Below are 9,546 nucleotides of genomic sequence, written 5' to 3'. Positions count from 1 at the left end.
GTGGTTCCAGTAGTGTCTGAACAGACAAGGTCATAAAAATGTTGCGGTCCATGAAAGGCAGCCATTTCAACCTTTAACCTGCTCCTCACTTAGTCATGCAGGATGTTTGCCAAGATGTGAAATGACTTCAAAACTGAGTGTTATGTGGTTGTTTGCACACGCGTGTTGCTTTTATAATGCTTTGTAATTTAAAACGTCTGTGCTGGAGATTATTCTTCTCTATCTATTCTCTGTTAGCCTGATTACGTTTGTCCAGCCTGCTGTTAGCCTGCTGACATTGTCATGCCAGCAGTCACAATGAAATTCCTCCAAGCTGAGGTCCACCTTTCTAATCTTCACAATGGCTCTCTTAATGACTCTAATGGCATATGAGCGATACCACACCTGAGTGAAACTGTGCGGGGTGACTGCTTCACCAACTTCCCGCAATGCAGCGCAAACCTTGGTGGCTTTCATCCATTCGGAGGAAACCATTAGAACAAACTGCTCTCAGGTGCAGCAAAGCAGACCGGGCATGATCGTTTATGAACTAGATCACCTCTGAGTGCCCTACGCAAGGACAAAGCGCAGGCTGTCTGCATGCAAACTCTCAAAACCTGCGTCGAACTCATGTTGTGAAATCGTAGAAAACCATAAATGTCATTTATTTTTTTTGTCTTATGTTCAGTATAATCAGTAACTAAGTTTCCCCTTAGTAAAATGAAACCCCACCTTTTCAGCCAAACTTCCTGTTGTATTTCCTTGGCAATGTGAATAATTGTCTTATAAAAAAAAAAAAAAAAAAGCTTGTGGGTTTTCACATAAAAGTGAAATACAGAACATTCAAATACTACAGTATCACGGGACAGGCGGCACAGTGGAGTGGTGGTTCACACTGATGCCTCACAGCAAGAAGTGTTCTGGGTTCGAATCCAGGCCGACTGGGGTCTTTCTTTCTGTGTGGAGTTTGCATGTTCTCCCTGTGTCTGCACGGGTTCTGTACGGGTACTCCAACTTCCTGAATGAATGAGTATCACGAGGCAACATGCTACTGACATCCCAATGAACACGAAAAGCTAAATTAAATCCTCATTTATGTACAAATCATACTTCGGTGGGATTTTCTAAAACTGTGGTTATTGTCATTTTAAAACTGTTGCTTTAGAAAGACAGAAAGAAACATGTCTCTGTGAAGAGAAAGGTTTCCCTCTTGTGGTCAAAATGTGGAAGTGCTGCAGCTCAATGTAAGACTTTGTGTATTGTGCGTATGTTATGTAATGCTGTTTAACAGCTATAATGCATTAATGTAAATTATGTAATGAGATATCTTTATTTAAATATCTGTACAGTTTTTATGTAACGGATGCATTTTCTATGTTTGTGTACATTCTCGGTGTAAGTATTATTATCTATGTCTATAATTTGTATTGATAGCTATTGATAATATTTGAATGCTGCATGAGGTCCCTCCTTGCAACTTTAAAACCTATACTCAAGTTTTCTAAAACTTTGCAGGAATTTCCAGTCTCAATAAAGAAGACAGACTTGTCAAAGAAGAGAAGACACAGATGGCTGCAAAAGATGGCAGCATTCCACTTTTCCTCTAAAACTGCAGATGTTGAGTCTTTGTGCAAATCCTCCAACAGGATTCCCACTAAAAGTCACAGCTCAGTTGTAACTCGCAGTTATTTTTCTGGTTCTCTCTTGTTCAACATACCGTAGAGTCATCTGACCGGTTGTGGCGATCAAACTGGAGATCAGCTGTTGTCTTGAGTCATTCACGCAGATCCAGATCTGGACTGGAAGTGCATCAAGCTCTAGACTAAACAGATACAGACACTGAGGATTTGTTTAACAGTTCAACTGAACAAATCCTGTGTTTTCCCTGCCGTGATGAGTCAAAATGTCAGTGGAAACCAACAGTGGACAGTATGCAAAGTATCTGTACTGTATGTCAATAGATGAGTCATGTCCCTGGAAGTACAGTGTGTGGATGGAAACATTTTCCTTTTCAAGGATTTTCATACAGCGATGAATTCAGTGTGGATTGTCCCAGACAGCAACACCACATACTTCAACCTACACACCTTGTAACTGAGGCCCGTGAGTCCAGTTGCTGCTATTGCGCCACATTTTTTCTGGTTTTCTCAACATGCCTGATGTTGGAGTCTGAGTCATTTGCCTCCATGTTATGCCGGTGTTAAGTCCGCCCACTGGTCATCTCGGAGTCTATGAGGGATCTGCAGAGCACAAACATTCACCACGTCAATGGGAGCCGCGCTCCGAACAAAAGACGAGGGTATTTTCAGCCCGAGCAGAAACAACAGCCTGTTTGGTGAGATACAGGTTATTCAAATGTTTTTCACATCATACCCGTGAAGAGCTGAATAGAGCCATTTGAGAGCAGAAGGATGAATGCTCATCGCAATAAATAGATATTTTAGAGGCCATTCAGAGATCTGGTTCTGAGTGTGAGGGATGGAGCTGCATCTGAATCTGCTTTAACACCAAGAAACTGATCAGTTAGCAAACAATATCATTTGAAGCAGGGCTATAATATAATTTGTCAGTCTTAAGGTACATGTGAATTTTTGTGACACACTATAAATGATCAAATTTAATGTCTAAACCTGCCTCCGGATAAATATTTTATCCACATGCATCTTTAATTTACAAGCAGCCAGGGTTTTTATTTCCATCGTCCAGTCAATTATCTGTGTGGTCTAAATGTGAATGTGCTCTGACCATGAATTACAGCTGTGTGTGGGAAGATGGATGAAGGCAGCCAGCGGCTATGAGAGAGAAGGCAGGCAGGTATGTGGGGGGGAGGAGAGGCTGATGGGAAAAACAGTGGTGTGAAACAGCGGTGAAGGTTTGATGGAAAAGCAGACAAGGCTCCTCTGACGCACTTCAGCTAAAGCGCGTGAGACCATTGTGATAACAAGTTGTTTTTAACATTATCCAGAGTCTCAGTGATACAGGAAGACTTTCTAACTCACTAAGCAGAGCTGCAAATGAATCAAAAGAAACAAAAATGCCAGGAATTTCAGCTTCAAAAGCTGTGGAGAGACGAAAACTGACAAAGGAACACTGTCTCCCAGTTAACTCCAAAAAGTGTATCTCATTTCATCCACTCTGACCTCAGTCTGTCTCTAGAAATTATTCATTAGTCACTTGTCCTTTAATTTGTCTGCTTTCTCGGCTCCGCTGGCCCTTGTTCTAGATTTCCACTTACAGACGTCACGTAACTGCAGCACAAACTGAACACATTACACAAGAGGCGGTCGGCCCGTGCTGCTTTTGTCAATGAGAACACAGCTGCCCAAGGCTTGAACTAAACATCAACACTGCTGGTCGCATTGTAGGTGCAATCACCACTTTGCCAGGAAACAGAATTTTGATTACATTATGATGCACTCATATCTGCCCTGCTGTTTGTCATCTGCAGGTATGAACCATGTTTGTCTGACTCTACGCTAATCAGTCAAATCAGTTGATGCATTCTTTAAACATGACGAATCGTTGGAGGACTCAAGTTTGTGCTGCATTATGTAGAAAACACCTGAGATGCAACATGGAGGCAAAAACCATTATTGATTAGTCTGAATTTAACTGATAATTCTCACTTGTTGCGAGGGCCATAGACGAGATATTCAAAACTGACACTGCACAGGTTGAGATATCCTGACTCTCTGTCTTTTGCTATGGGGCTATCCTCCAAAATAACTGAGTCCTACATTTCTAATAAAGCAATTTGATGGTCTCTGTGCATTAACACTGTCTTGCTTGGTAAATCCCAACATTTTTAAAAAACTATACCCCAAGTTTAGTATAAACAAAACTAAATTTCCCTGTTTTCAGAAGCTGGGTAGTACTCTAGGTGCCTAAATAGAATAATCTTACATATTCAATTTGCTGTTAGTATTACTAAAGAATGTATTTTTGTGGCACAGCCTGTGTGAAGCATGTATCACGCAGATGACTGATGAGCAGCCAAATGTCTGGCCGATCGAGCCATATGGTCAAGCAGCTCAACGCCGCAGTCACTGGTGTCATGTGGTTTGTGCTCCTTGTCACTGATTGAAGGTCTCACAACACTTGTTGCTATGGAGTGTTCCTCGTTTATAAAACACCACAGCTTTACTGTTTTGCCTGTAGCTTTGCCACATGAATACTAAAGCCTACGCAACGTCTTCTCTCCTCTGTGCGTCATTCATCACGCTCAGTCGTCTGTCATCCCATTCCATTGTCCATTGTGTCTTGATTTATTGTGGAGATGCCAATTTCGTTTTGTTTTCTTCATTTTACAGGTTCGTGCAATAATGCAAATGTGAATGAAAAGCATCACTCCTGCATTTGTACAAGAGAGCTAAATTACCTGAATGAAACTAGAGCAGCATCTAACAATAATCTAATTACGTAGCCTAATAATGTCCTATTTTTCTATTATTAGATCATTTTAGAAAAAATGGCCGTTGCACAAAGTCCGAGGTGGCTCTTCAGTCAAAAAGTGACGATTTGGTCAAAATGAGAAAAAATATAAATGCACAACTTTGAAATAAAAGGAGATGACCCATTCTTCTCCGAATAAAGTGTATAAATTGAATTAATCAGCAATACCACACAGCTTTGTTTGATTCTGCTGCTAATATGGTACGACCATTAGCTTACGGTGGCTAAATTTAGCTTGTGTTGGCAGATGTCACTGTACAGCTGAAAATACTAGGTAAAAAATGCAAAAAGTAATAAAAGGTATGGCCTACAAATTTTGTCCATTTTCTTTATTTACGAGAATTAAACATGATTTTATTTGGCATGAAATACAGTATGAAGCTAGTACCAGCTGCTAGTTAGCTCAAAACGTTTTAGCCTACTTTTTGACTTGTAGTAAATTTTGCATTCAGGTTATTAATTTTTTCCAAATTTTCACACAAACAACATATCACATCACTTACAGTGTGTTTCGGAGGTGTGTTACCTTTGAACCGAGCCAGTTTAGCTTATTTCCCCATTTAAAGTATTTGTGCTAAGCTAAGCTAGCTCGTTGCTAGCAGCAGCTACATAGGCTGTGTCATGGAAAGTTACGAGTGTGATTTGAGTGTAATGAAATTATAGCCAACCGCCAGTTAACTAATTAGCTAATCTGGCTCCGTTTAAAGTTTTAAAACACCTGTCTACACTTAGCAAGCTAGCTTTTGCTCTCGAGAGTACTAATAATCTTTTATTAGCCCTTGGAAAGAAAACAAATCAATGTATTTCAGTGTTTGGTTGAATGATTTCAGTACAATGACAAAATAAAAGGCCACAGTGTAATAAGTCAACAATTAATTTTTTTATTTTATCGAGTTTATACGATTTTGGTTCTGTAGCAACCTACTGGATATCTCTAATGAAGTGCAATTGTACTCAAGCCAGTTACAGTTGAGAGCAATGACAGGCACACGTTTTGTGCAAATTTAACAGCATCGGAACGGCTCCTACATATACACAGCAAAAATACATGCCAGAGGAAAACAATACTAAATCAGTTTACATTGACAATAGTTAGGAAGACGTCCCTCGATAAAACAACCCAGACACTCAGTCTCTGTGGTGTTATCCAGCTCTGTAGACTAAAACCCTCCAGTCTGTCCTCCAAAAAAGAAAATAAAAATACACATTTAATAAGAATCCAAACATCGTGCATTGCCATTTCAAACTAATTATACTGACATTACTAAATGAAAAACCTAAATCTGTAACAGACAACAGATAAACCCGCTCGCTGTTGCTTTAAGAAGTCCGACCGCTCCGTCTTTCCTGCATGTCTGGCAGTACACTGGCAATGCAAAACTAAAGGTTGGGGGTGATGCAATTTTGGAAGTATCACAAGCCACAGGAGACGACACAACCATCTGAAACACAGGTAGCCGTGGTAGATGTTTTATCTAAAACACCTTGCTAATGCTGCTTCATAACAAGACGAGACACACATCGGCTCAGTCCATTATCTACATAGTCAAAAGTTAAATAAAGAGCTTTAGTTCGTGTGTGGTAACAGTTAAATAAATTGTGGTTTTTATCCTCCAAACATGCAGGAACACAGGATTATAAGACGGTAATGTTGGGTGGGTGAGTTGGGAGATTTCGATAACCAGTCGGTAGCGTTACAACAGACATTACAGGCTATGGTCCATGTATGCGAGCCTTGTTTGCGCTATTGTCCTTCACAGTGAAAATCTACGAGCTGACAAACTAAACATCCCAGGAAATGCTTTCACTGGTCTGTGTTGGTTCCAAAACGTCGAGCGCGTTTGAACGTTGTGACATCTTTTCTGAACACGGCTGCTAAAGTTTCTCTCTGTGCTAGATCCTGATTGCGAAACAATAAAAGGTTCTGTATCTTGTGAATCTCCAGATAAAAATGGTTAAGACAACTGTGGAGCGTTAAAATATTTGCTCCGTTAATAAACTTCTTTTCACGATCTTGAGGATGAATTGCTGAACTGGTGCGCGCAGTATGTTTTTACCGTCTAAACCGACTCATGACAAGTTCTGGCAACGCCACTTTTGAAGGAAAGCAGATGCACCACTACATTCTACAGCTTTCCTTTTATTATACAATCAAGGGCCACATTGAAATCTTTTACAACCTAGAATTTAAACAGCATCAACAAAAACTACTTCAGTTGCATTCAAATGGCAACTATTGAAAAGTAAACTTACTGTAACATACATATTAAATAGTGTATAGTCCATGCAATTGCGCACGGCCGGTTTTGCATCGTTATGGTATGTCGTTATTAGTGTATGGGAGACATCAGCCACCAGTGCATTTCCGATTTAGGCTCAGGGAGAAAATCCTCCTCAACACCCATCAGAAATGTCTCAGCCGGACTTGAAAAGCAAGATGGCCACTTGGCCCAAATAGAAGTAAATGAAATGCTTTGTCTCGTGGGTGACGTAGCTGCCGAAGTTCCTCCCGACGATGCAGTGCCAGGTGGGGTTGTACTTCTTGTCAAACTCCTGAAAAAGAGTCAAAAAGGGGGGGGGGGGGGTTAATAAACATTGGAAATCGGAAAGCAGAACCAATGGCTGCAAAGAAAATATAGCACCAGAGGCAGCGACATAGATGCCATTGAGGACACCAAGGTTAAGTCTGCAAATACATTTTATTTTCATTGCGGATTCATCTGATTATTAATGTGATTTATACTTCATATTTATATATAGCTGCTTATTTTGAGCTATTAATAACCTAAAACCCAAGAGATAACATGCAATAAATGCAATAAATTCTGGGCAAGTGTGGATGAGGATTTGAAAAAGCCCTACATAATACTTGCCAGCTCATTAGGTACGCTTGTGAAAACAAATGCATTGTGACATAACAGCCCTGCATTAAAAGCTTATCTTTATGAAGGTTATAGTATTTAACATTTGTCCAAAATAACTGAGAGGGCCATCGATTCATCTGTGTTTTCATTTTGGAGGCCGTAGTTTGTTGAATTGTGTTTTGACACGTTTCTATTATTTTTACAGCCCCCTTGTAGCCAGTGGGCTAGAAACACGTTGGTGGTTAACTCATTCCAGTTCAACATCACCACAAAATGATCACACAGTTGAATTACCACCTTTAAGCTGAACATTATAACAGTCATGATGGGGGATTTAGTGCCGGCCTGTTGGGATGTAGTCGTTTTCACTCGTGTACCTAATGAACTGGCAAGCGATCTGTGAAGTTCCACCTTTGAACTCATGTTGGACAAATAAAATATGGAATATCCAAATGTGTGGAGGCTCTCCCTTTGGTATCTGGTTGAAGCATAAACAGAGTGATTTGTGGGAGACGTGTGAACCAGAGTAATATATATATATATATTAAAAAAAAAAAAAATCCTGGCCTTGATCATGAGAGCCTCATCTCGGAGCAAAAAATAGATCTGAGGATACAAAAGGCTCCGAAATTGCGGATCATGTGGCACCGGTGAGAAGCTGGCAGAGCACTGCTTGGATCCGTCCACGCAACCCCGTCCTGTCTCACCTTCTTGATGTAGGCTGCAATGTCCTTCTCTATGTTGTACTTCTCCATGGCCTGCGTGGCACAGTCCACGGCGTCCTGCTGCATGTCCTCGGACATGTCTGCGTTCTTGATCACAGCTTTCCTGTCAGTCATGGCTGAGGATGATGATGGTGACGCCTGCTAAGGAAGACAGGATGAGGAGAGAGAGAGAGAGGGAGAGAGAAACAGAGAGAGAGAGAGAGGAGGGGGGGCACGTTCACTCAGACGTACCGCACTGAAAATTAACACCGCACGTGGTGATGATGAGGATGGTTTAGGCCAGCAGGATCAACGCAAACGCACGCAGAAATTACCCACTTGCCACAGCGCATTATTATTAGTTTTTGTCACTAACGCAGATCCAAATCCAAAACTTACGCATGTGTATCTTTGCGTATATCCCCAACTACACGATGACTTGAGCGTTGCATAGATTGGCTGCGAAACTTGATACAGGTGGAGTTAAATTACTTGGCAAAATCACTTTGGGATAAAAGCAGCTTCTGCATCCGGGGAGCAAAAAGTACCAAAATGTATCCGGGCAATTATCAGCCAGGGAAAATAAAAATAAAAAATAAACAATACGCCTCTTGTTTCCTCATGATAAAACAGTCTATCTGTCCAACCAGTCGAAATGCATTACAGTAAGAGATCACCATCACAAGAGAAACTCGAATCATATTCAAGACAACATGCAAGTATGATGAGGAAATCTGCAACTCACCTTTTACTGAGCCGCCTGAGAACACTTCTTTCTAAAAATATGTTTCACAAGGCCAGCGGGGAAGGTTTAGATGATGCTGCGGCTAATTGCTTTTTAAAGATTTACACAATAAGCATGTAGGTAGGTTGGCTCTCTTGCTTGTGCTCCGGCAGCTCCCCGCCCCTCTGCTGCATGCTGCACCCTGTCATTGGCTGGGCCGCAGCCTCCCCGTGTTTTCCGAGCGTTTTTCACCAGCTCCCGTCTGCCGGCATCTTATTTCATCCCACAATGCATCATTCACGGTATACGCCGCTGACTGTGGGCTAAGAGGAAGCGAGACCTTGCTGTAGGTAGGCACCACCACCACTACTCGGCCGTGCGTAAAGGCTTTTTTCTCTCCAGTCACGCTGGCGCTTTCAGTACACATGTATTGCGTCGGTGTTTGCTTTCACGTGTGCACCTGCAGCTCTTCTTTTTACAGAAAACACCAGTTACATATTTAAGCTGGGTTTCCAAAATGTACAAATGCATTGCACTAATTGACCTGCGCATGCGTAATAGTGTCACGATTTCATTATTGGGCTCATGTTGGAAATAAAAACAAACTATTGTGTCCTTCTTTGAAAGTGTTTTATTGAAAATGCTAAGAGAAAGAAAAAGAAGATTAAGCAAAAAGAAAACATACAAACTACTCCCAAAATGAAACCCCTTCCCAACCCGCCCCAATTATTTTTTTAAATTCCTTCATACCAGGGCATCTACGACTCCATCCTTTGATCCAACTTCCTGGTCCTCAGTTTCGTTTTCTTGTAAAATAAAGCCT

General features: G+C 41.2%; 1 protein-coding gene across 2 annotated transcripts; it reads right to left on the bottom strand.

The window, feature by feature from the left end:
• Positions 1 to 5,156: 5,156 nt before the first annotated feature.
• Positions 5,157 to 8,875, bottom strand: dynll2a (dynein, light chain, LC8-type 2a). Of its 2 annotated transcripts, none has more exons than XM_084558341.1 (3): positions 8,745 to 8,875; positions 8,003 to 8,161; positions 5,157 to 6,984 (listed from the first exon to the last, which is right to left on the bottom strand). In XM_084558341.1, the coding sequence occupies exons 2-3, from the start codon at positions 8,132 to 8,134 to the stop codon at positions 6,847 to 6,849; spliced, it is 270 nt and encodes an 89-aa protein (XP_084414467.1). In that variant the 5' UTR covers positions 8,135 to 8,161; positions 8,745 to 8,875; the 3' UTR covers positions 5,157 to 6,846. The 2 variants fall into 2 exon arrangements, with proteins under 2 accessions (XP_084414467.1, XP_084414468.1); XM_084558342.1 differs by having other exon boundaries at positions 8,003 to 8,158.
• Between the last annotated feature and the right edge of the window lie 671 nt (positions 8,876 to 9,546).

The sequence above is a fragment of the Chelon labrosus genome (genome assembly GCF_963514085.1).
Source record: "Chelon labrosus genome assembly, chromosome: 13".
In the NCBI taxonomy this organism is placed as follows: Eukaryota; Metazoa; Chordata; class Actinopteri; order Mugiliformes; family Mugilidae; genus Chelon; species Chelon labrosus.
This window is presented reverse-complemented; position numbering and strand designations above follow the sequence as displayed.